The sequence below is a fragment of the Eptesicus fuscus genome, chromosome 4 (assembly GCF_027574615.1).
Source record: "Eptesicus fuscus isolate TK198812 chromosome 4, DD_ASM_mEF_20220401, whole genome shotgun sequence".
Taxonomy (NCBI): Eukaryota; Metazoa; Chordata; class Mammalia; order Chiroptera; family Vespertilionidae; genus Eptesicus; species Eptesicus fuscus.
Window position 1 is genome coordinate 95,988,421 of NC_072476.1, and position 25,552 is coordinate 96,013,972.

Genomic DNA, 25,552 nt, shown 5'->3' on the forward strand with positions numbered 1-25,552 from the left:
CCTCACTTGGGGATTCCTGTTAAGACGCATCAACAGCCTGCCTCTTCTTTTCCTAAAACGCACCCTCCAGGGACCCTATCCAAGCTGCAAATGGAGAGGGGATGGATGGGTCCAAGGGTCAGTGACCCGCCCTGTGGCCCCTCCTCCTGCTGGGGGTGGCAGGTCACGCCCCCAGCCCACACCTGCTCCCACCCCGCCCCTCCACACCACGCCCCATTGAGAGGGACTGTGGCCACGCCCCCGGGGGGAATTTCCAAGTGGGCGTGGTTCCGCCCTATATAAGGGCTGCTGGCCTCCCCCAAGTCCACGCATCCCAGATCACAGAGCAGAGCAGTGCTCCAGAGCAGGGCTGCTTCTCCTCTGGGCCTTTGCAGAAGGAAGGATCCAGAGGCACATTTCTGACCTGCTCCAGGTCACCGGTGAGTGTGGGGGTTCGCCGAGGGGGTTGCGGGGGACAGGGGCTGTGGGGGGCAGTGGTGAAAAAGTGATAGGAAACCAGCCACCAGCCTGACCCTGACGCTTCTCTTCTTGCCATTCCCTTGGCAGGTCCCTGACCAGGCGTCGCACCACCGGGCCCAGAGGCTTCCCGAGCCCGCCAGGATGGAGAAGGGCAGAAAGCGTCCCAGGGACCACTGTGGCCACTCCACGCGTGTGCGCCACCGTCAGCCCCCTGTGGCCCCCGCGGGCTCCGGGGCTAGCGACACCCACGCCCTCCCGGGACACCGACCTGAGGAACTGAAGGAAGCCTCTGAACCCCAAGGCCAAGGCCAAGGCCCCAGCAGGCGCCTACAGGGCTCCAACCTCCAGGCAGGTGCGAGCAAAGAGTCCCCGTCTTCTCGGCCTGCAGCCCGAAGGCCAAGGCTGAAGGGACAAGCCGCCAAGGAGGAGAAGGAGGGGCAGTGGGTGCCCAAAGGGGACCCCGAGGAGGCCCTGAAGGTGCGAGTGCTGCTGGCTTCTTTTTCCGAGGAGCAGCTGACCCGGTACGAAGTGTACCGCAGGTCCGCCTTCCCCAGGGCAGCCTTGAAGCGTGTGGTCCAGAGCGCGGCGGGCGGCGCCCCGGTGGAGCACAATGCGCTCATCGCCATGGCCGGGGTGGCCAAGGTCTTCGTCGGGGAGGTGGTGGAAGAGGCCCTGGACGTGTGCGAGAGCTGGGGGGAAAGGCCCCCCCTGCAGCCCAAGCATCTCCGGGAGGCCGTGCGCAGGTTGAGCGCCAAGGGCAGAGTGCCCCGCGTCAAGCCCAGAAACGCCTTGTTCCCCTAGGCCGGATGCCGGGGCCCAGCCTGGGTGCGCTGCAGCCCCTCCATCTCCGTCCCTCCTTCCGCGGATGGACCTTCCTCCCTGGACGGATCACCTTCTCCTCCAAACTCCCCAGGCTGGGCCCCCACTCTTTGAAGGCACGCTGGCTGCCTGCCAGGTCCCTCCAGGCTGACTGGGGTCACCTCCTAGGGAAGGGGGGCGGGCACCTGGAGGCAGGGAACTCTCTGGCTAGGTGAGCCCAGCCTGGTCAACAAGGGTGCCTGCCAGGAAGGGTCCCGGCACCCACGGGGGCAACAGCGGCTGGCAAAGAGGACACAGCCTCCCTCCCGAGGTGGCGCCATGCTCTCCCAGGGAACCCGCGAGCCAGAGGAGGCTGGGACTTGGGCGGCTTCTTCCCTTTGCTCCCGGGGACATGAGATCACCCGCACCTTCTCAGGGCTCACCCTCTGCCCTGAAGGATGTGCGCAGAGCAGAAGTGAGCACCTCTGTGCTTGGGAGCCCTGACCTTAAATCCGTGTTGTTGTTGTTTTCTTTTGCAGATCAATAAATTCTTTTTAACTTGCAAAAATAAACTTAAAATCTGCATATCCTTTTGGTCTCCGAAATGACTATGTTTCTTTTCCTTCCCATCGTGCTTTCTGTCACCGAGTGCTCTTTCCCAGTCTCCCGGCCTCCCTTGAGTCTACACACCAAATCCAACCGCCAGAAACACCTGGGCACCGGCCGCCAGGACACTTTCCTCATCTCTGCAGGACCCACACTTGCCCTAAGGGTCTGAGAGGCCAGCGTTTCCAGGGGCGCCCCAATTGTTGTCCAAACCTTGTAGCGAGATCCATGAGTTTGGCCATTTTACCCAGAATTCCTAGAACCTCAGCACCCCAGTTGTTGTTCACAGAAAATAAGCAGGCTTATGGCGGAGAAGTAGCGAGGGGGTGGGGGGGTTCGGACTGGGGGAGTGGGAGGGGGAGAAAACAGACTCAGGTTCACTTGTGCATGTAGGGCACCAGACAACTCTTCCTGACACAGTCCAAGGTTTCCTTCCAAACGGTCATCACCGTTCAGAGCACAGCTCCTCCGATAATCTTCGCAGGGCTGTTTGGCCTCCGAAACACCCAGTTTCTGAAAAAGCATATAAGCCCCTCGCACTGTGTCACTCTAGTGCTCAAGGGATGGTGTCCTCCACTTTGCATCTCCTCCCAAAGGCTGAAACGATGCCCTCCCCCCAACCCCCCACCACACACATACACATACACGCGCGCGCGCGCACACACACACACACACACACACACACACACACACAATGGTCTTTTCTTTCTCCTCACATTTCCTTTCAGCCTTTTCAGAGACAGAATCCAAAAGTATGTTGGTGTGCGTTTTCTGGTAAGCTTTGTGACTTCAGGAGAGTAAGCGAGTTCTACTTCATACCAACATACCCGCGCTCTCACACTCTTCTTTACCAACTGACCCATGTGTTTCCTCTGGTTACGATGAGAGACTTCCCAAACACACAAAGCCAAGACATATTCAAAACGCGAGCACGAAAATGGACCCCACACCTGGTCCAGAGAAACGATGAGTCCCATGGGAGTTGGAGGCCCACGGAGGGGAAGAGCCAGAGCAGTCTATGCTGTAGCTCTGTGGGTGTGGATGCGTTTAGCAGCCATTTCACAAGGGCCCATAACGCAACCGAGGAGTCCTGAGTCCTAGGAGACCTGCCCTGAATGACAGGGATGAGAGAGACAGAATCTAGAGGTCCAGTCCTCACTTGGGGATTCCTGTTAAGACGCATCAACAGCCTGCCTCTTCTTTTCCTAAAACGCACCCTCCAGGGACCCTATCCAAGCTGCAAATGGAGAGGGGATGGATGGGTCCAAGGGTCAGTGACCCGCCCTGTGGCCCCTCCTCCTGCTGGGGGTGGCAGGTCACGCCCCCAGCCCACACCTGCTCCCACCCCGCCCCTCCACACCACGCCCCATTGAGAGGGACTGTGGCCACGCCCCCGGGGGGAATTTCCAAGTGGGCGTGGTTCCGCCCTATATAAGGGCTGCTGGCCTCCCCCAAGTCCACGCATCCCAGATCACAGAGCAGAGCAGTGCTCCAGAGCAGGGCTGCTTCTCCTCTGGGCCTTTGCAGAAGGAAGGATCCAGAGGCACATTTCTGACCTGCTCCAGGTCACCGGTGAGTGTGGGGGTTCGCCGAGGGGGTTGCGGGGGACAGGGGCTGTGGGGGGCAGTGGTGAAAAAGTGATAGGAAACCAGCCACCAGCCTGACCCTGACGCTTCTCTTCTTGCCATTCCCTTGGCAGGTCCCTGACCAGGCGTCGCACCACCGGGCCCAGAGGCTTCCCGAGCCCGCCAGGATGGAGAAGGGCAGAAAGCGTCCCAGGGACCACTGTGGCCACTCCACGCGTGTGCGCCACCGTCAGCCCCCTGTGGCCCCCGCGGGCTCCGGGGCTAGCGACACCCACGCCCTCCCGGGACACCGACCTGAGGAACTGAAGGAAGCCTCTGAACCCCAAGGCCAAGGCCAAGGCCCCAGCAGGCGCCTACAGGGCTCCAACCTCCAGGCAGGTGCGAGCAAAGAGTCCCCGTCTTCTCGGCCTGCAGCCCGAAGGCCAAGGCTGAAGGGACAAGCCGCCAAGGAGGAGAAGGAGGGGCAGTGGGTGCCCAAAGGGGACCCCGAGGAGGCCCTGAAGGTGCGAGTGCTGCTGGCTTCTTTTTCCGAGGAGCAGCTGACCCGGTACGAAGTGTACCGCAGGTCCGCCTTCCCCAGGGCAGCCTTGAAGCGTGTGGTCCAGAGCGCGGCGGGCGGCGCCCCGGTGGAGCACAATGCGCTCATCGCCATGGCCGGGGTGGCCAAGGTCTTCGTCGGGGAGGTGGTGGAAGAGGCCCTGGACGTGTGCGAGAGCTGGGGGGAAAGGCCCCCCCTGCAGCCCAAGCATCTCCGGGAGGCCGTGCGCAGGTTGAGCGCCAAGGGCAGAGTGCCCCGCGTCAAGCCCAGAAACGCCTTGTTCCCCTAGGCCGGATGCCGGGGCCCAGCCTGGGTGCGCTGCAGCCCCTCCATCTCCGTCCCTCCTTCCGCGGATGGACCTTCCTCCCTGGACGGATCACCTTCTCCTCCAAACTCCCCAGGCTGGGCCCCCACTCTTTGAAGGCACGCTGGCTGCCTGCCAGGTCCCTCCAGGCTGACTGGGGTCACCTCCTAGGGAAGGGGGGCGGGCACCTGGAGGCAGGGAACTCTCTGGCTAGGTGAGCCCAGCCTGGTCAACAAGGGTGCCTGCCAGGAAGGGTCCCGGCACCCACGGGGGCAACAGCGGCTGGCAAAGAGGACACAGCCTCCCTCCCGAGGTGGCGCCATGCTCTCCCAGGGAACCCGCGAGCCAGAGGAGGCTGGGACTTGGGCGGCTTCTTCCCTTTGCTCCCGGGGACATGAGATCACCCGCACCTTCTCAGGGCTCACCCTCTGCCCTGAAGGATGTGCGCAGAGCAGAAGTGAGCACCTCTGTGCTTGGGAGCCCTGACCTTAAATCCGTGTTGTTGTTGTTTTCTTTTGCAGATCAATAAATTCTTTTTAACTTGCAAAAATAAACTTAAAATCTGCATATCCTTTTGGTCTCCGAAATGACTATGTTTCTTTTCCTTCCCATCGTGCTTTCTGTCACCGAGTGCTCTTTCCCAGTCTCCCGGCCTCCCTTGAGTCTACACACCAAATCCAACCGCCAGAAACACCTGGGCACCGGCCGCCAGGACACTTTCCTCATCTCTGCAGGACCCACACTTGCCCTAAGGGTCTGAGAGGCCAGCGTTTCCAGGGGCGCCCCAATTGTTGTCCAAACCTTGTAGCGAGATCCATGAGTTTGGCCATTTTACCCAGAATTCCTAGAACCTCAGCACCCCAGTTGTTGTTCACAGAAAATAAGCAGGCTTATGGCGGAGAAGTAGCGAGGGGGTGGGGGGGTTCGGACTGGGGGAGTGGGAGGGGGAGAAAACAGACTCAGGTTCACTTGTGCATGTAGGGCACCAGACAACTCTTCCTGACACAGTCCAAGGTTTCCTTCCAAACGGTCATCACCGTTCAGAGCACAGCTCCTCCGATAATCTTCGCAGGGCTGTTTGGCCTCCGAAACACCCAGTTTCTGAAAAAGCATATAAGCCCCTCGCACTGTGTCACTCTAGTGCTCAAGGGATGGTGTCCTCCACTTTGCATCTCCTCCCAAAGGCTGAAACGATGCCCTCCCCCCAACCCCCCACCACACACATACACATACACGCGCGCGCGCGCACACACACACACACACACACACACACACACACACAATGGTCTTTTCTTTCTCCTCACATTTCCTTTCAGCCTTTTCAGAGACAGAATCCAAAAGTATGTTGGTGTGCGTTTTCTGGTAAGCTTTGTGACTTCAGGAGAGTAAGCGAGTTCTACTTCATACCAACATACCCGCGCTCTCACACTCTTCTTTACCAACTGACCCATGTGTTTCCTCTGGTTACGATGAGAGACTTCCCAAACACACAAAGCCAAGACATATTCAAAACGCGAGCACGAAAATGGACCCCACACCTGGTCCAGAGAAACGATGAGTCCCATGGGAGTTGGAGGCCCACGGAGGGGAAGAGCCAGAGCAGTCTATGCTGTAGCTCTGTGGGTGTGGATGCGTTTAGCAGCCATTTCACAAGGGCCCATAACGCAACCGAGGAGTCCTGAGTCCTAGGAGACCTGCCCTGAATGACAGGGATGAGAGAGACAGAATCTAGAGGTCCAGTCCTCACTTGGGGATTCCTGTTAAGACGCATCAACAGCCTGCCTCTTCTTTTCCTAAAACGCACCCTCCAGGGACCCTATCCAAGCTGCAAATGGAGAGGGGATGGATGGGTCCAAGGGTCAGTGACCCGCCCTGTGGCCCCTCCTCCTGCTGGGGGTGGCAGGTCACGCCCCCAGCCCACACCTGCTCCCACCCCGCCCCTCCACACCACGCCCCATTGAGAGGGACTGTGGCCACGCCCCCGGGGGGAATTTCCAAGTGGGCGTGGTTCCGCCCTATATAAGGGCTGCTGGCCTCCCCCAAGTCCACGCATCCCAGATCACAGAGCAGAGCAGTGCTCCAGAGCAGGGCTGCTTCTCCTCTGGGCCTTTGCAGAAGGAAGGATCCAGAGGCACATTTCTGACCTGCTCCAGGTCACCGGTGAGTGTGGGGGTTCGCCGAGGGGGTTGCGGGGGACAGGGGCTGTGGGGGGCAGTGGTGAAAAAGTGATAGGAAACCAGCCACCAGCCTGACCCTGACGCTTCTCTTCTTGCCATTCCCTTGGCAGGTCCCTGACCAGGCGTCGCACCACCGGGCCCAGAGGCTTCCCGAGCCCGCCAGGATGGAGAAGGGCAGAAAGCGTCCCAGGGACCACTGTGGCCACTCCACGCGTGTGCGCCACCGTCAGCCCCCTGTGGCCCCCGCGGGCTCCGGGGCTAGCGACACCCACGCCCTCCCGGGACACCGACCTGAGGAACTGAAGGAAGCCTCTGAACCCCAAGGCCAAGGCCAAGGCCCCAGCAGGCGCCTACAGGGCTCCAACCTCCAGGCAGGTGCGAGCAAAGAGTCCCCGTCTTCTCGGCCTGCAGCCCGAAGGCCAAGGCTGAAGGGACAAGCCGCCAAGGAGGAGAAGGAGGGGCAGTGGGTGCCCAAAGGGGACCCCGAGGAGGCCCTGAAGGTGCGAGTGCTGCTGGCTTCTTTTTCCGAGGAGCAGCTGACCCGGTACGAAGTGTACCGCAGGTCCGCCTTCCCCAGGGCAGCCTTGAAGCGTGTGGTCCAGAGCGCGGCGGGCGGCGCCCCGGTGGAGCACAATGCGCTCATCGCCATGGCCGGGGTGGCCAAGGTCTTCGTCGGGGAGGTGGTGGAAGAGGCCCTGGACGTGTGCGAGAGCTGGGGGGAAAGGCCCCCCCTGCAGCCCAAGCATCTCCGGGAGGCCGTGCGCAGGTTGAGCGCCAAGGGCAGAGTGCCCCGCGTCAAGCCCAGAAACGCCTTGTTCCCCTAGGCCGGATGCCGGGGCCCAGCCTGGGTGCGCTGCAGCCCCTCCATCTCCGTCCCTCCTTCCGCGGATGGACCTTCCTCCCTGGACGGATCACCTTCTCCTCCAAACTCCCCAGGCTGGGCCCCCACTCTTTGAAGGCACGCTGGCTGCCTGCCAGGTCCCTCCAGGCTGACTGGGGTCACCTCCTAGGGAAGGGGGGCGGGCACCTGGAGGCAGGGAACTCTCTGGCTAGGTGAGCCCAGCCTGGTCAACAAGGGTGCCTGCCAGGAAGGGTCCCGGCACCCACGGGGGCAACAGCGGCTGGCAAAGAGGACACAGCCTCCCTCCCGAGGTGGCGCCATGCTCTCCCAGGGAACCCGCGAGCCAGAGGAGGCTGGGACTTGGGCGGCTTCTTCCCTTTGCTCCCGGGGACATGAGATCACCCGCACCTTCTCAGGGCTCACCCTCTGCCCTGAAGGATGTGCGCAGAGCAGAAGTGAGCACCTCTGTGCTTGGGAGCCCTGACCTTAAATCCGTGTTGTTGTTGTTTTCTTTTGCAGATCAATAAATTCTTTTTAACTTGCAAAAATAAACTTAAAATCTGCATATCCTTTTGGTCTCCGAAATGACTATGTTTCTTTTCCTTCCCATCGTGCTTTCTGTCACCGAGTGCTCTTTCCCAGTCTCCCGGCCTCCCTTGAGTCTACACACCAAATCCAACCGCCAGAAACACCTGGGCACCGGCCGCCAGGACACTTTCCTCATCTCTGCAGGACCCACACTTGCCCTAAGGGTCTGAGAGGCCAGCGTTTCCAGGGGCGCCCCAATTGTTGTCCAAACCTTGTAGCGAGATCCATGAGTTTGGCCATTTTACCCAGAATTCCTAGAACCTCAGCACCCCAGTTGTTGTTCACAGAAAATAAGCAGGCTTATGGCGGAGAAGTAGCGAGGGGGTGGGGGGGGTTCGGACTGGGGGAGTGGGAGGGGGAGAAAACAGACTCAGGTTCACTTGTGCATGTAGGGCACCAGACAACTCTTCCTGACACAGTCCAAGGTTTCCTTCCAAACGGTCATCACCGTTCAGAGCACAGCTCCTCCGATAATCTTCGCAGGGCTGTTTGGCCTCCGAAACACCCAGTTTCTGAAAAAGCATATAAGCCCCTCGCACTGTGTCACTCTAGTGCTCAAGGGATGGTGTCCTCCACTTTGCATCTCCTCCCAAAGGCTGAAACGATGCCCTCCCCCCAACCCCCCACCACACACATACACATACACGCGCGCGCGCACACACACACACACACACACACACACACACACACAATGGTCTTTTCTTTCTCCTCACATTTCCTTTCAGCCTTTTCAGAGACAGAATCCAAAAGTATGTTGGTGTGCGTTTTCTGGTAAGCTTTGTGACTTCAGGAGAGTAAGCGAGTTCTACTTCATACCAACATACCCGCGCTCTCACACTCTTCTTTACCAACTGACCCATGTGTTTCCTCTGGTTACGATGAGAGACTTCCCAAACACACAAAGCCAAGACATATTCAAAACGCGAGCACGAAAATGGACCCCACACCTGGTCCAGAGAAACGATGAGTCCCATGGGAGTTGGAGGCCCACGGAGGGGAAGAGCCAGAGCAGTCTATGCTGTAGCTCTGTGGGTGTGGATGCGTTTAGCAGCCATTTCACAAGGGCCCATAACGCAACCGAGGAGTCCTGAGTCCTAGGAGACCTGCCCTGAATGACAGGGATGAGAGAGACAGAATCTAGAGGTCCAGTCCTCACTTGGGGATTCCTGTTAAGACGCATCAACAGCCTGCCTCTTCTTTTCCTAAAACGCACCCTCCAGGGACCCTATCCAAGCTGCAAATGGAGAGGGGATGGATGGGTCCAAGGGTCAGTGACCCGCCCTGTGGCCCCTCCTCCTGCTGGGGGTGGCAGGTCACGCCCCCAGCCCACACCTGCTCCCACCCCGCCCCTCCACACCACGCCCCATTGAGAGGGACTGTGGCCACGCCCCCGGGGGGAATTTCCAAGTGGGCGTGGTTCCGCCCTATATAAGGGCTGCTGGCCTCCCCCAAGTCCACGCATCCCAGATCACAGAGCAGAGCAGTGCTCCAGAGCAGGGCTGCTTCTCCTCTGGGCCTTTGCAGAAGGAAGGATCCAGAGGCACATTTCTGACCTGCTCCAGGTCACCGGTGAGTGTGGGGGTTCGCCGAGGGGGTTGCGGGGGACAGGGGCTGTGGGGGGCAGTGGTGAAAAAGTGATAGGAAACCAGCCACCAGCCTGACCCTGACGCTTCTCTTCTTGCCATTCCCTTGGCAGGTCCCTGACCAGGCGTCGCACCACCGGGCCCAGAGGCTTCCCGAGCCCGCCAGGATGGAGAAGGGCAGAAAGCGTCCCAGGGACCACTGTGGCCACTCCACGCGTGTGCGCCACCGTCAGCCCCCTGTGGCCCCCGCGGGCTCCGGGGCTAGCGACACCCACGCCCTCCCGGGACACCGACCTGAGGAACTGAAGGAAGCCTCTGAACCCCAAGGCCAAGGCCAAGGCCCCAGCAGGCGCCTACAGGGCTCCAACCTCCAGGCAGGTGCGAGCAAAGAGTCCCCGTCTTCTCGGCCTGCAGCCCGAAGGCCAAGGCTGAAGGGACAAGCCGCCAAGGAGGAGAAGGAGGGGCAGTGGGTGCCCAAAGGGGACCCCGAGGAGGCCCTGAAGGTGCGAGTGCTGCTGGCTTCTTTTTCCGAGGAGCAGCTGACCCGGTACGAAGTGTACCGCAGGTCCGCCTTCCCCAGGGCAGCCTTGAAGCGTGTGGTCCAGAGCGCGGCGGGCGGCGCCCCGGTGGAGCACAATGCGCTCATCGCCATGGCCGGGGTGGCCAAGGTCTTCGTCGGGGAGGTGGTGGAAGAGGCCCTGGACGTGTGCGAGAGCTGGGGGGAAAGGCCCCCCCTGCAGCCCAAGCATCTCCGGGAGGCCGTGCGCAGGTTGAGCGCCAAGGGCAGAGTGCCCCGCGTCAAGCCCAGAAACGCCTTGTTCCCCTAGGCCGGATGCCGGGGCCCAGCCTGGGTGCGCTGCAGCCCCTCCATCTCCGTCCCTCCTTCCGCGGATGGACCTTCCTCCCTGGACGGATCACCTTCTCCTCCAAACTCCCCAGGCTGGGCCCCCACTCTTTGAAGGCACGCTGGCTGCCTGCCAGGTCCCTCCAGGCTGACTGGGGTCACCTCCTAGGGAAGGGGGGCGGGCACCTGGAGGCAGGGAACTCTCTGGCTAGGTGAGCCCAGCCTGGTCAACAAGGGTGCCTGCCAGGAAGGGTCCCGGCACCCACGGGGGCAACAGCGGCTGGCAAAGAGGACACAGCCTCCCTCCCGAGGTGGCGCCATGCTCTCCCAGGGAACCCGCGAGCCAGAGGAGGCTGGGACTTGGGCGGCTTCTTCCCTTTGCTCCCGGGGACATGAGATCACCCGCACCTTCTCAGGGCTCACCCTCTGCCCTGAAGGATGTGCGCAGAGCAGAAGTGAGCACCTCTGTGCTTGGGAGCCCTGACCTTAAATCCGTGTTGTTGTTGTTTTCTTTTGCAGATCAATAAATTCTTTTTAACTTGCAAAAATAAACTTAAAATCTGCATATCCTTTTGGTCTCCGAAATGACTATGTTTCTTTTCCTTCCCATCGTGCTTTCTGTCACCGAGTGCTCTTTCCCAGTCTCCCGGCCTCCCTTGAGTCTACACACCAAATCCAACCGCCAGAAACACCTGGGCACCGGCCGCCAGGACACTTTCCTCATCTCTGCAGGACCCACACTTGCCCTAAGGGTCTGAGAGGCCAGCGTTTCCAGGGGCGCCCCAATTGTTGTCCAAACCTTGTAGCGAGATCCATGAGTTTGGCCATTTTACCCAGAATTCCTAGAACCTCAGCACCCCAGTTGTTGTTCACAGAAAATAAGCAGGCTTATGGCGGAGAAGTAGCGAGGGGGTGGGGGGGTTCGGACTGGGGGAGTGGGAGGGGGAGAAAACAGACTCAGGTTCACTTGTGCATGTAGGGCACCAGACAACTCTTCCTGACACAGTCCAAGGTTTCCTTCCAAACGGTCATCACCGTTCAGAGCACAGCTCCTCCGATAATCTTCGCAGGGCTGTTTGGCCTCCGAAACACCCAGTTTCTGAAAAAGCATATAAGCCCCTCGCACTGTGTCACTCTAGTGCTCAAGGGATGGTGTCCTCCACTTTGCATCTCCTCCCAAAGGCTGAAACGATGCCCTCCCCCCAACCCCCCACCACACACATACACATACACGCGCGCGCGCGCGCACACACACACACACACACACACACACACACACAATGGTCTTTTCTTTCTCCTCACATTTCCTTTCAGCCTTTTCAGAGACAGAATCCAAAAGTATGTTGGTGTGCGTTTTCTGGTAAGCTTTGTGACTTCAGGAGAGTAAGCGAGTTCTACTTCATACCAACATACCCGCGCTCTCACACTCTTCTTTACCAACTGACCCATGTGTTTCCTCTGGTTACGATGAGAGACTTCCCAAACACACAAAGCCAAGACATATTCAAAACGCGAGCACGAAAATGGACCCCACACCTGGTCCAGAGAAACGATGAGTCCCATGGGAGTTGGAGGCCCACGGAGGAGAAGAGCCAGAGCAGTCTATGCTGTAGCTCTGTGGGTGTGGATGCGTTTAGCAGCCATTTCACAAGGGCCCATAACGCAACCGAGGAGTCCTGAGTCCTAGGAGACCTGCCCTGAATGACAGGGATGAGAGAGACAGAATCTAGAGGTCCAGTCCTCACTTGGGGATTCCTGTTAAGACGCATCAACAGCCTGCCTCTTCTTTTCCTAAAACGCACCCTCCAGGGACCCTATCCAAGCTGCAAATGGAGAGGGGATGGATGGGTCCAAGGGTCAGTGACCCGCCCTGTGGCCCCTCCTCCTGCTGGGGGTGGCAGGTCACGCCCCCAGCCCACACCTGCTCCCACCCCGCCCCTCCACACCACGCCCCATTGAGAGGGACTGTGGCCACGCCCCCGGGGGGAATTTCCAAGTGGGCGTGGTTCCGCCCTATATAAGGGCTGCTGGCCTCCCCCAAGTCCACGCATCCCAGATCACAGAGCAGAGCAGTGCTCCAGAGCAGGGCTGCTTCTCCTCTGGGCCTTTGCAGAAGGAAGGATCCAGAGGCACATTTCTGACCTGCTCCAGGTCACCGGTGAGTGTGGGGGTTCGCCGAGGGGGTTGCGGGGGACAGGGGCTGTGGGGGGCAGTGGTGAAAAAGTGATAGGAAACCAGCCACCAGCCTGACCCTGACGCTTCTCTTCTTGCCATTCCCTTGGCAGGTCCCTGACCAGGCGTCGCACCACCGGGCCCAGAGGCTTCCCGAGCCCGCCAGGATGGAGAAGGGCAGAAAGCGTCCCAGGGACCACTGTGGCCACTCCACGCGTGTGCGCCACCGTCAGCCCCCTGTGGCCCCCGCGGGCTCCGGGGCTAGCGACACCCACGCCCTCCCGGGACACCGACCTGAGGAACTGAAGGAAGCCTCTGAACCCCAAGGCCAAGGCCAAGGCCCCAGCAGGCGCCTACAGGGCTCCAACCTCCAGGCAGGTGCGAGCAAAGAGTCCCCGTCTTCTCGGCCTGCAGCCCGAAGGCCAAGGCTGAAGGGACAAGCCGCCAAGGAGGAGAAGGAGGGGCAGTGGGTGCCCAAAGGGGACCCCGAGGAGGCCCTGAAGGTGCGAGTGCTGCTGGCTTCTTTTTCCGAGGAGCAGCTGACCCGGTACGAAGTGTACCGCAGGTCCGCCTTCCCCAGGGCAGCCTTGAAGCGTGTGGTCCAGAGCGCGGCGGGCGGCGCCCCGGTGGAGCACAATGCGCTCATCGCCATGGCCGGGGTGGCCAAGGTCTTCGTCGGGGAGGTGGTGGAAGAGGCCCTGGACGTGTGCGAGAGCTGGGGGGAAAGGCCCCCCCTGCAGCCCAAGCATCTCCGGGAGGCCGTGCGCAGGTTGAGCGCCAAGGGCAGAGTGCCCCGCGTCAAGCCCAGAAACGCCTTGTTCCCCTAGGCCGGATGCCGGGGCCCAGCCTGGGTGCGCTGCAGCCCCTCCATCTCCGTCCCTCCTTCCGCGGATGGACCTTCCTCCCTGGACGGATCACCTTCTCCTCCAAACTCCCCAGGCTGGGCCCCCACTCTTTGAAGGCACGCTGGCTGCCTGCCAGGTCCCTCCAGGCTGACTGGGGTCACCTCCTAGGGAAGGGGGGCGGGCACCTGGAGGCAGGGAACTCTCTGGCTAGGTGAGCCCAGCCTGGTCAACAAGGGTGCCTGCCAGGAAGGGTCCCGGCACCCACGGGGGCAACAGCGGCTGGCAAAGAGGACACAGCCTCCCTCCCGAGGTGGCGCCATGCTCTCCCAGGGAACCCGCGAGCCAGAGGAGGCTGGGACTTGGGCGGCTTCTTCCCTTTGCTCCCGGGGACATGAGATCACCCGCACCTTCTCAGGGCTCACCCTCTGCCCTGAAGGATGTGCGCAGAGCAGAAGTGAGCACCTCTGTGCTTGGGAGCCCTGACCTTAAATCCGTGTTGTTGTTGTTTTCTTTTGCAGATCAATAAATTCTTTTTAACTTGCAAAAATAAACTTAAAATCTGCATATCCTTTTGGTCTCCGAAATGACTATGTTTCTTTTCCTTCCCATCGTGCTTTCTGTCACCGAGTGCTCTTTCCCAGTCTCCCGGCCTCCCTTGAGTCTACACACCAAATCCAACCGCCAGAAACACCTGGGCACCGGCCGCCAGGACACTTTCCTCATCTCTGCAGGACCCACACTTGCCCTAAGGGTCTGAGAGGCCAGCGTTTCCAGGGGCGCCCCAATTGTTGTCCAAACCTTGTAGCGAGATCCATGAGTTTGGCCATTTTACCCAGAATTCCTAGAACCTCAGCACCCCAGTTGTTGTTCACAGAAAATAAGCAGGCTTATGGCGGAGAAGTAGCGAGGGGGTGGGGGGGTTCGGACTGGGGGAGTGGGAGGGGGAGAAAACAGACTCAGGTTCACTTGTGCATGTAGGGCACCAGACAACTCTTCCTGACACAGTCCAAGGTTTCCTTCCAAACGGTCATCACCGTTCAGAGCACAGCTCCTCCGATAATCTTCGCAGGGCTGTTTGGCCTCCGAAACACCCAGTTTCTGAAAAAGCATATAAGCCCCTCGCACTGTGTCACTCTAGTGCTCAAGGGATGGTGTCCTCCACTTTGCATCTCCTCCCAAAGGCTGAAACGATGCCCTCCCCCCAACCCCCCACCACACACATACACATACACGCGCGCGCGCGCACACACACACACACACACACACACACACACACACAATGGTCTTTTCTTTCTCCTCACATTTCCTTTCAGCCTTTTCAGAGACAGAATCCAAAAGTATGTTGGTGTGCGTTTTCTGGTAAGCTTTGTGACTTCAGGAGAGTAAGCGAGTTCTACTTCATACCAACATACCCGCGCTCTCACACTCTTCTTTACCAACTGACCCATGTGTTTCCTCTGGTTACGATGAGAGACTTCCCAAACACACAAAGCCAAGACATATTCAAAACGCGAGCACGAAAATGGACCCCACACCTGGTCCAGAGAAACGATGAGTCCCATGGGAGTTGGAGGCCCACGGAGGAGAAGAGCCAGAGCAGTCTATGCTGTAGCTCTGTGGGTGTGGATGCGTTTAGCAGCCATTTCACAAGGGCCCATAACGCAACCGAGGAGTCCTGAGTCCTAGGAGACCTGCCCTGAATGACAGGGATGAGAGAGACAGAATCTAGAGGTCCAGTCCTCACTTGGGGATTCCTGTTAAGACGCATCAACAGCCTGCCTCTTCTTTTCCTAAAACGCACCCTCCAGGGACCCTATCCAAGCTGCAAATGGAGAGGGGATGGATGGGTCCAAGGGTCAGTGACCCGCCCTGTGGCCCCTCCTCCTGCTGGGGGTGGCAGGTCACGCCCCCAGCCCACACCTGCTCCCACCCCGCCCCTCCACACCACGCCCCATTGAGAGGGACTGTGGCCACGCCCCCGGGGGGAATTTCCAAGTGGGCGTGGTTCCGCCCTATATAAGGGCTGCTGGCCTCCCCCAAGTCCACGCATCCCAGATCACAGAGCAGAGCAGTGCTCCAGAGCAGGGCTGCTTCTCCTCTGGGCCTTTGCAGAAGGAAGGATCCAGAGGCACATTTCTGACCTGCTCCAGGTCACCGGTGAGTGTGGGGGTTCGCCGAGGGGGTTGCGGGGGACAGGGGCTGTGGGGGGCAGTGGTGAAAAAGTGATAGGAAACCAGCCACCAGCCTGACCCTGACGCTTCTCTTCTTGCCATTCCCTTGGCAGGTCCCTGACCAGGCGTCGCACCACCGGGCCCAGAGGCTTCCCGAGCCCGCCAGGATGGAGAAGGGCAGAAAGCGTCCCAGGGACCACTGTGGCCACTCCACGCGTGTGCGCCACCGTCAGCCCCCTGTGGCCCCCGCGGGCTCCGGGGCTAGCGACACCCACGCCCTCCCGGGACACCGACCTGAGGAACTGAAGGAAGCCTCTGAACCCCAAGGCCAAGGCCAAGGCCCCAGCAGGCGCCTACAGGGCTCCAACCTCCAGGCAGGTGCGAGCAAAGAGTCCCCGTCTTCTCGGCCTGCAGCCCGAAGGCCAAGGCTGAAGGGACAAGCCGCCAAGGAGGAGAAGGAGGGGCAGTGGGTGCCCAAAGGGGACCCCGAGGAGGCCCTGAAGGTGCGAGTGCTGCTGGCTTCTTTTTCCGAGGAGCAGCTGACCCGGTACGAAGTGTACCGCAGGTCCGCCTTCCCCAGGGCAGCCTTGAAGCGTGTGGTCCAGAGCGCGGCGGGCGGCGCCCCGGTGGAGCACAATGCGCTCATCGCCATGGCCGGGGTGGCCAAGGTCTTCGTCGGGGAGGTGGTGGAAGAGGCCCTGGACGTGTGCGAGAGCTGGGGGGAAAGGCCCCCCCTGCAGCCCAAGCATCTCCGGGAGGCCGTGCGCAGGTTGAGCGCCAAGGGCAGAGTGCCCCGCGTCAAGCCCAGAAACGCCTTGTTCCCCTAGGCCGGATGCCGGGGCCCAGCCTGGGTGCGCTGCAGCCCCTCCATCTCCGTCCCTCCTTCCGCGGATGGACCTTCCTCCCTGGACGGATCACCTTCTCCTCCAAACTCCCCAGGCTGGGCCCCCACTCTTTGAAGGCACGCTGGCTGCCTGCCAGGTCCCTCCAGGCTGACTGGGGTCACCTCCTAGGGAAGGGGGGCGGGCACCTGGAGGCAGGGAACTCTCTGGCTAGGTGAGCCCAGCCTGGTCAACAAGGGTGCCTGCCAGGAAGGGTCCCGGCACCCACGGGGGCAACAGCGGCTGGCAAAGAGGACACAGCCTCCCTCCCGAGGTGGCGCCATGCTCTCCCAGGGAACCCGCGAGCCAGAGGAGGCTGGGACTTGGGCGGCTTCTTCCCTTTGCTCCCGGGGACATGAGATCACCCGCACCTTCTCAGGGCTCACCCTCTGCCCTGAAGGATGTGCGCAGAGCAGAAGTGAGCACCTCTGTGCTTGGGAGCCCTGACCTTAAATCCGTGTTGTTGTTGTTTTCTTTTGCAGATCAATAAATTCTTTTTAACTTGCAAAAATAAACTTAAAATCTGCATATCCTTTTGGTCTCCGAAATGACTATGTTTCTTTTCCTTCCCATCGTGCTTTCTGTCACCGAGTGCTCTTTCCCAGTCTCCCGGCCTCCCTTGAGTCTACACACCAAATCCAACCGCCAGAAACACCTGGGCACCGGCCGCCAGGACACTTTCCTCATCTCTGCAGGACCCACACTTGCCCTAAGGGTCTGAGAGGCCAGCGTTTCCAGGGGCGCCCCAATTGTTGTCCAAACCTTGTAGCGAGATCCATGAGTTTGGCCATTTTACCCAGAATTCCTAGAACCTCAGCACCCCAGTTGTTGTTCACAGAAAATAAGCAGGCTTATGGCGGAGAAGTAGCGAGGGGGTGGGGGGGTTCGGACTGGGGGAGTGGGAGGGGGAGAAAACAGACTCAGGTTCACTTGTGCATGTAGGGCACCAGACAACTCTTCCTGACACAGTCCAAGGTTTCCTTCCAAACGGTCATCACCGTTCAGAGCACAGCTCCTCCGATAATCTTCGCAGGGCTGTTTGGCCTCCGAAACACCCAGTTTCTGAAAAAGCATATAAGCCCCTCGCACTGTGTCACTCTAGTGCTCAAGGGATGGTGTCCTCCACTTTGCATCTCCTCCCAAAGGCTGAAACGATGCCCTCCCCCCAACCCCCCACCACACACATACACATACACGCGCGCGCGCGCACACACACACACACACACACACACACACACACAATGGTCTTTTCTTTCTCCTCACATTTCCTTTCAGCCTTTTCAGAGACAGAATCCAAAAGTATGTTGGTGTGCGTTTTCTGGTAAGCTTTGTGACTTCAGGAGAGTAAGCGAGTTCTACTTCATACCAACATACCCGCGCTCTCACACTCTTCTTTACCAACTGACCCATGTGTTTCCTCTGGTTACGATGAGAGACTTCCCAAACACACAAAGCCAAGACATATTCAAAACGCGAGCACGAAAATGGACCCCACACCTGGTCCAGAGAAACGATGAGTCCCATGGGAGTTGGAGGCCCACGGAGGAGAAGAGCCAGAGCAGTCTATGCTGTAGCTCTGTGGGTGTGGATGCGTTTAGCAGCCATTTCACAAGGGCCCATAACGCAACCGAGGAGTCCTGAGTCCTAGGAGACCTGCCCTGAATGACAGGGATGAGAGAGACAGAATCTAGAGGTCCAGTCCTCACTTGGGGATTCCTGTTAAGACGCATCAACAGCCTGCCTCTTCTTTTCCTAAAACGCACCCTCCAGGGACCCTATCCAAGCTGCAAATGGAGAGGGGATGGATGGGTCCAAGGGTCAGTGACCCGCCCTGTGGCCCCTCCTCCTGCTGGGGGTGGCAGGTCACGCCCCCAGCCCACACCTGCTCCCACCCCGCCCCTCCACACCACGCCCCATTGAGAGGGACTGTGGCCACGCCCCCGGGGGGAATTTCCAAGTGGGCGTGGTTCCGCCCTATATAAGGGCTGCTGGCCTCCCCCAAGTCCACGCATCCCAGATCACAGAGCAGAGCAGTGCTCCAGAGCAGGGCTGCTTCTCCTCTGGGCCTTTGCAGAAGGAAGGATCCAGAGGCACATTTCTGACCTGCTCCAGGTCACCGGTGAGTGTGGGGGTTCGCCGAGGGGGTTGCGGGGGACAGGGGCTGTGGGGGGCAGTGGTGAAAAAGTGATAGGAAACCAGCCACCAGCCTGACCCTGACGCTTCTCTTCTTGCCATTCCCTTGGCAGGTCCCTGACCAGGCGTCGCACCACCGGGCCCAGAGGCTTCCCGAGCCCGCCAGGATGGAGAAGGGCAGAAAGCGTCCCAGGGACCACTGTGGCCACTCCACGCGTGTGCGCCACCGTCAGCCCCCTGTGGCCCCCGCGGGCTCCGGGGCTAGCGACACCCACGCCCTCCCGGGACACCGACCTGAGGAACTGAAGGAAGCCTCTGAACCCCAAGGCCAAGGCCAAGGCCCCAGCAGGCGCCTACAGGGCTCCAACCTCCAGGCAGGTGCGAGCAAAGAGTCCCCGTCTTCTCGGCCTGCAGCCCGAAGGCCAAGGCTGAAGGGACAAGCCGCCAAGGAGGAGAAGGAGGGGCAGTGGGTGCCCAAAGGGGACCCCGAGGAGGCCCTGAAGGTGCGAGTGCTGCTGGCTTCTTTTTCCGAGGAGCAGCTGACCCGGTACGAAGTGTACCGCAGGTCCGCCTTCCCCAGGGCAGCCTTGAAGCGTGTGGTCCAGAGCGCGGCGGGCGGCGCCCCGGTGGAGCACAATGCGCTCATCGCCATGGCCGGGGTGGCCAAGGTCTTCGTCGGGGAGGTGGTGGAAGAGGCCCTGGACGTGTGCGAGAGCTGGGGGGAAAGGCCCCCCCTGCAGCCCAAGCATCTCCGGGAGGCCGTGCGCAGGTTGAGCGCCAAGGGCAGAGTGCCCCGCGTCAAGCCCAGAAACGCCTTGTTCCCCTAGGCCGGATGCCGGGGCCCAGCCTGGGTGCGCTGCAGCCCCTCCATCTCCGTCCCTCCTTCCGCGGATGGACCTTCCTCCCTGGACGGATCACCTTCTCCTCCAAACTCCCCAGGCTGGGCCCCCACTCTTTGAAGGCACGCTGGCTGCCTGCCAGGTCCCTCCAGGCTGACTGGGGTCACCTCCTAGGGAAGGGGGGCGGGCACCTGGAGGCAGGGAACTCTCTGGCTAGGTGAGCCCAGCCTGGTCAACAAGGGTGCCTGCCAGGAAGGGTCCCGGCACCCACGGGGGCAACAGCGGCTGGCAAAGAGGACACAGCCTCCCTCCCGAGGTGGCGCCATGCTCTCCCAGGGAACCCGCGAGCCAGAGGAGGCTGGGACTTGGGCGGCTTCTTCCCTTTGCTCCCGGGGACATGAGATCACCCGCACCTTCTCAGGGCTCACCCTCTGCCCTGAAGGATGTGCGCAGAGCAGAAGTGAGCACCTCTGTGCTTGGGAGCCCTGACCTTAAATCCGTGTTGTTGTTGTTTTCTTTTGCAGATCAATAAATTCTTTTTAACTTGCAAAAATAAACTTAAAATCTGCATATCCTTTTGGTCTCCGAAATGACTATGTTTCTTTTCCTTCCCATCGTGCTTTCTGTCACCGAGTGCTCTTTCCCAGTCTCCCGGCCTCCCTTGAGTCTACACACCAAATCCAACCGCCAGAAACACCTGGGCACCGGCCGCCAGGACACTTTCCTCATCTCTGCAGGACCCACACTTGCCCTAAGGGTCTGAGAGGCCAGCGTTTCCAGGGGCGCCCCAATTGTTGTCCAAACCTTGTAGCGAGATCCATGAGTTTGGCCATTTTACCCAGAATTCCTAGAACCTCAGCACCCCAGTTGTTGTTCACAGAAAATAAGCAGGCTTATGGCGGAGAAGTAGCGAGGGGGTGGGGGGGTTCGGACTGGGGGAGTGGGAGGGGGAGAAAACAGACTCAGGTTCACTTGTGCATGTAGGGCACCAGACAACTCTTCCTGACACAGTCCAAGGTTTCCTTCCAAACGGTCATCACCGTTCAGAGCACAGCTCCTCCGATAATCTTCGCAGGGCTGTTTGGCCTCCGAAACACCCAGTTTCTGAAAAAGCATATAAGCCCCTCGCACTGTGTCACTCTAGTGCTCAAGGGATGGTGTCCTCCACTTTGCATCTCCTCCCAAAGGCTGAAACGATGCCCTCCCCCCAACCCCCCACCACACACATACACATACACGCGCGCGCGCGCACACACACACACACACACACACACACACACACAATGGTCTTTTCTTTCTCCTCACATTTCCTTTCAGCCTTTTCAGAGACAGAATCCAAAAGTATGTTGGTGTGCGTTTTCTGGTAAGCTTTGTGACTTCAGGAGAGTAAGCGAGTTCTACTTCATACCAACATACCCGCGCTCTCACACTCTTCTTTACCAACTGACCCATGTGTTTCCTCTGGTTACGATGAGAGACTTCCCAAACACACAAAGCCAAGACATATTCAAAACGCGAGCACGAAAATGGACCCCACACCTGGTCCAGAGAAACGATGAGTCCCATGGGAGTTGGAGGCCCACGGAGGAGAAGAGCCAGAGCAGTCTATGCTGTAGCTCTGTGGGTGTGGATGCGTTTAGCAGCCATTTCACAAGGGCCCATAACGCAACCGAGGAGTCCTGAGTCCTAGGAGACCTGCCCTGAATGACAGGGATGAGAGAGACAGAATCTAGAGGTCCAGTCCTCACTTGGGGATTCCTGTTAAGACGCATCAACAGCCTGCCTCTTCTTTTCCTAAAACGCACCCTCCAGGGACCCTATCCAAGCTGCAAATGGAGAGGGGATGGATGGGTCCAAGGGTCAGTGACCCGCCCTGTGGCCCCTCCTCCTGCTGGGGGTGGCAGGTCACGCCCCCAGCCCACACCTGCTCCCACCCCGCCCCTCCACACCACGCCCCATTGAGAGGGACTGTGGCCACGCCCCCGGGGGGAATTTCCAAGTGGGCGTGGTTCCGCCCTATATAAGGGCTGCTGGCCTCCCCCAAGTCCACGCATCCCAGATCACAGAGCAGAGCAGTGCTCCAGAGCAGGGCTGCTTCTCCTCTGGGCCTTTGCAGAAGGAAGGATCCAGAGGCACATTTCTGACCTGCTCCAGGTCACCGGTGAGTGTGGGGGTTCGCCGAGGGGGTTGCGGGGGACAGGGGCTGTGGGGGGCAGTGGTGAAAAAGTGATAGGAAACCAGCCACCAGCCTGACCCTGACGCTTCTCTTCTTGCCATTCCCTTGGCAGGTCCCTGACCAGGCGTCGCACCACCGGGCCCAGAGGCTTCCCGAGCCCGCCAGGATGGAGAAGGGCAGAAAGCGTCCCAGGGACCACTGTGGCCACTCCACGCGTGTGCGCCACCGTCAGCCCCCTGTGGCCCCCGCGGGCTCCGGGGCTAGCGACACCCACGCCCTCCCGGGACACCGACCTGAGGAACTGAAGGAAGCCTCTGAACCCCAAGGCCAAGGCCAAGGCCCCAGCAGGCGCCTACAGGGCTCCAACCTCCAGGCAGGTGCGAGCAAAGAGTCCCCGTCTTCTCGGCCTGCAGCCCGAAGGCCAAGGCTGAAGGGACAAGCCGCCAAGGAGGAGAAGGAGGGGCAGTGGGTGCCCAAAGGGGACCCCGAGGAGGCCCTGAAGGTGCGAGTGCTGCTGGCTTCTTTTTCCGAGGAGCAGCTGACCCGGTACGAAGTGTACCGCAGGTCCGCCTTCCCCAGGGCAGCCTTGAAGCGTGTGGTCCAGAGCGCGGCGGGCGGCGCCCCGGTGGAGCACAATGCGCTCATCGCCATGGCCGGGGTGGCCAAGGTCTTCGTCGGGGAGGTGGTGGAAGAGGCCCTGGACGTGTGCGAGAGCTGGGGGGAAAGGCCCCCCCTGCAGCCCAAGCATCTCCGGGAGGCCGTGCGCAGGTTGAGCGCCAAGGGCAGAGTGCCCCGCGTCAAGCCCAGAAACGCCTTGTTCCCCTAGGCCGGATGCCGGGGCCCAGCCTGGGTGCGCTGCAGCCCCTCCATCTCCGTCCCTCCTTCCGCGGATGGACCTTCCTCCCTGGACGGATCACCTTCTCCTCCAAACTCCCCAGGCTGGGCCCCCACTCTTTGAAGGCACGCTGGCTGCCTGCCAGGTCCCTCCAGGCTGACTGGGGTCACCTCCTAGGGAAGGGGGGCGGGCACCTGGAGGCAGGGAACTCTCTGGCTAGGTGAGCCCAGCCTGGTCAACAAGGGTGCCTGCCAGGAAGGGTCCCGGCACCCACGGGGGCAACAGCGGCTGGCAAAGAGGACACAGCCTCCCTCCCGAGGTGGCGCCATGCTCTCCCAGGGAACCCGCGAGCCAGAGGAGGCTGGGACTTGGGCGGCTTCTTCCCTTTGCTCCCGGGGACATGAGATCACCCGCACCTTCTCAGGGCTCACCCTCTGCCCTGAAGGATGTGCGCAGAGCAGAAGTGAGCACCTCTGTGCTTGGGAGCCCTGACCTTAAATCCGTGTTGTTGTTGTTTTCTTTTGCAGATCAATAAATTCTTTTTAACTTGCAAAAATAAACTTAAAATCTGCATATCCTTTTGGTCTCCGAAATGACTATGTTTCTTTTCCTTCCCATCGTGCTTTCTGTCACCGAGTGCTCTTTCCCAGTCTCCCGGCCTCCCTTGAGTCTACACACCAAATCCAACCGCCAGAAACACCTGGGCACCGGCCGCCAGGACACTTTCCTCATCTCTGCAGGACCCACACTTGCCCTAAGGGTCTGAGAGGCCAGCGTTTCCAGGGGCGCCCCAATTGTTGTCCAAACCTTGTAGCGAGATCCATGAGTTTGGCCATTTTACCCAGAATTCCTAGAACCTCAGCACCCCAGTTGTTGTTCACAGAAAATAAGCAGGCTTATGGCGGAGAAGTAGCGAGGGGGTGGGGGGGTTCGGACTGGGGGAGTGGGAGGGGGAGAAAACAGACTCAGGTTCACTTGTGCATGTAGGGCACCAGACAACTCTTCCTGACACAGTCCAAGGTTTCCTTCCAAACGGTCATCACCGTTCAGAGCACAGCTCCTCCGATAATCTTCGCAGGGCTGTTTGGCCTCCGAAACACCCAGTTTCTGAAAAAGCATATAAGCCCCTCGCACTGTGTCACTCTAGTGCTCAAGGGATGGTGTCCTCCACTTTGCATCTCCTCCCAAAGGCTGAAACGATGCCCTCCCCCCAACCCCCCACCACACACATACACATACACGCGCGCGCGCGCACACACACACACACACACACACACACACACACACAATGGTCTTTTCTTTCTCCTCACATTTCCTTTCAGCCTTTTCAGAGACAGAATCCAAAAGTATGTTGGTGTGCGTTTTCTGGTAAGCTTTGTGACTTCAGGAGAGTAAGCGAGTTCTACTTCATACCAACATACCCGCGCTCTCACACTCTTCTTTACCAACTGACCCATGTGTTTCCTCTGGTTACGATGAGAGACTTCCCAAACACACAAAGCCAAGACATATTCAAAACGCGAGCACGAAAATGGACCCCACACCTGGTCCAGAGAAACGATGAGTCCCATGGGAGTTGGAGGCCCACGGAGGAGAAGAGCCAGAGCAGTCTATGCTGTAGCTCTGTGGGTGTGGATGCGTTTAGCAGCCATTTCACAAGGGCCCATAACGCAACCGAGGAGTCCTGAGTCCTAGGAGACCTGCCCTGAATGACAGGGATGAGAGAGACAGAATCTAGAGGTCCAGTCCTCACTTGGGGATTCCTGTTAAGACGCATCAACAGCCTGCCTCTTCTTTTCCTAAAACGCACCCTCCAGGGACCCTATCCAAGCTGCAAATGGAGAGGGGATGGATGGGTCCAAGGGTCAGTGACCCGCCCTGTGGCCCCTCCTCCTGCTGGGGGTGGCAGGTCACGCCCCCAGCCCACACCTGCTCCCACCCCGCCCCTCCACACCACGCCCCATTGAGAGGGACTGTGGCCACGCCCCCGGGGGGAATTTCCAAGTGGGCGTGGTTCCGCCCTATATAAGGGCTGCTGGCCTCCCCCAAGTCCACGCATCCCAGATCACAGAGCAGAGCAGTGCTCCAGAGCAGGGCTGCTTCTCCTCTGGGCCTTTGCAGAAGGAAGGATCCAGAGGCACATTTCTGACCTGCTCCAGGTCACCGGTGAGTGTGGGGGTTCGCCGAGGGGGTTGCGGGGGACAGGGGCTGTGGGGGGCAGTGGTGAAAAAGTGATAGGAAACCAGCCACCAGCCTGACCCTGACGCTTCTCTTCTTGCCATTCCCTTGGCAGGTCCCTGACCAGGCGTCGCACCACCGGGCCCAGAGGCTTCCCGAGCCCGCCAGGATGGAGAAGGGCAGAAAGCGTCCCAGGGACCACTGTGGCCACTCCACGCGTGTGCGCCACCGTCAGCCCCCTGTGGCCCCCGCGGGCTCCGGGGCTAGCGACACCCACGCCCTCCCGGGACACCGACCTGAGGAACTGAAGGAAGCCTCTGAACCCCAAGGCCAAGGCCAAGGCCCCAGCAGGCGCCTACAGGGCTCCAACCTCCAGGCAGGTGCGAGCAAAGAGTCCCCGTCTTCTCGGCCTGCAGCCCGAAGGCCAAGGCTGAAGGGACAAGCCGCCAAGGAGGAGAAGGAGGGGCAGTGGGTGCCCAAAGGGGACCCCGAGGAGGCCCTGAAGGTGCGAGTGCTGCTGGCTTCTTTTTCCGAGGAGCAGCTGACCCGGTACGAAGTGTACCGCAGGTCCGCCTTCCCCAGGGCAGCCTTGAAGCGTGTGGTCCAGAGCGCGGCGGGCGGCGCCCCGGTGGAGCACAATGCGCTCATCGCCATGGCCGGGGTGGCCAAGGTCTTCGTCGGGGAGGTGGTGGAAGAGGCCCTGGACGTGTGCGAGAGCTGGGGGGAAAGGCCCCCCCTGCAGCCCAAGCATCTCCGGGAGGCCGTGCGCAGGTTGAGCGCCAAGGGCAGAGTGCCCCGCGTCAAGCCCAGAAACGCCTTGTTCCCCTAGGCCGGATGCCGGGGCCCAGCCTGGGTGCGCTGCAGCCCCTCCATCTCCGTCCCTCCTTCCGCGGATGGACCTTCCTCCCTGGACGGATCACCTTCTCCTCCAAACTCCCCAGGCTGGGCCCCCACTCTTTGAAGGCACGCTGGCTGCCTGCCAGGTCCCTCCAGGCTGA

General features: G+C 60.2%; 2 protein-coding genes across 2 annotated transcripts in view; both read left to right on the top strand.

The window, feature by feature from the left end:
* The first annotated feature begins 325 nt into the window (after nucleotides 1-325).
* Nucleotides 326-1,790, top strand: LOC129148881 (transcription initiation factor TFIID subunit 11-like). The gene is made up of 2 exons (XM_054715258.1): nucleotides 326-419; nucleotides 547-1,790. The coding sequence occupies exon 2, from the start codon at nucleotides 601-603 to the stop codon at nucleotides 1,258-1,260; it is 660 nt and encodes a 219-aa protein (XP_054571233.1). The 5' UTR covers nucleotides 326-419; nucleotides 547-600; the 3' UTR covers nucleotides 1,261-1,790.
* Nucleotides 1,791-3,341: 1,551 nt separating this feature from the next.
* Nucleotides 3,342-25,552, top strand: part of LOC129148880 (uncharacterized) — a 40,666-nt gene continuing 18,455 nt past the window's right edge. Inside the window, exons 1-9 of the mRNA XM_054715257.1 lie at nucleotides 3,342-3,435; nucleotides 3,563-4,108; nucleotides 6,960-7,124; nucleotides 9,975-10,139; nucleotides 12,991-13,155; nucleotides 16,007-16,171; nucleotides 19,021-19,185; nucleotides 22,035-22,199; nucleotides 25,051-25,215. Of these exons, the coding sequence (XP_054571232.1) occupies nucleotides 3,617-4,108; nucleotides 6,960-7,124; nucleotides 9,975-10,139; nucleotides 12,991-13,155; nucleotides 16,007-16,171; nucleotides 19,021-19,185; nucleotides 22,035-22,199; nucleotides 25,051-25,215 (1,647 nt within the window). The 5' untranslated portion in view covers nucleotides 3,342-3,435; nucleotides 3,563-3,616. The remainder of the gene's footprint in view (nucleotides 3,436-3,562; nucleotides 4,109-6,959; nucleotides 7,125-9,974; nucleotides 10,140-12,990; nucleotides 13,156-16,006; nucleotides 16,172-19,020; nucleotides 19,186-22,034; nucleotides 22,200-25,050; nucleotides 25,216-25,552) is intronic.

What these genes read in the sequence shown, in the direction of transcription:
- LOC129148881 (XM_054715258.1), top strand. Translation starts at nt 601, where the DNA reads ATGGAGAAGGGCAGAAAGCGTCCCAGGGACCACTGTGGCCACTCCACG.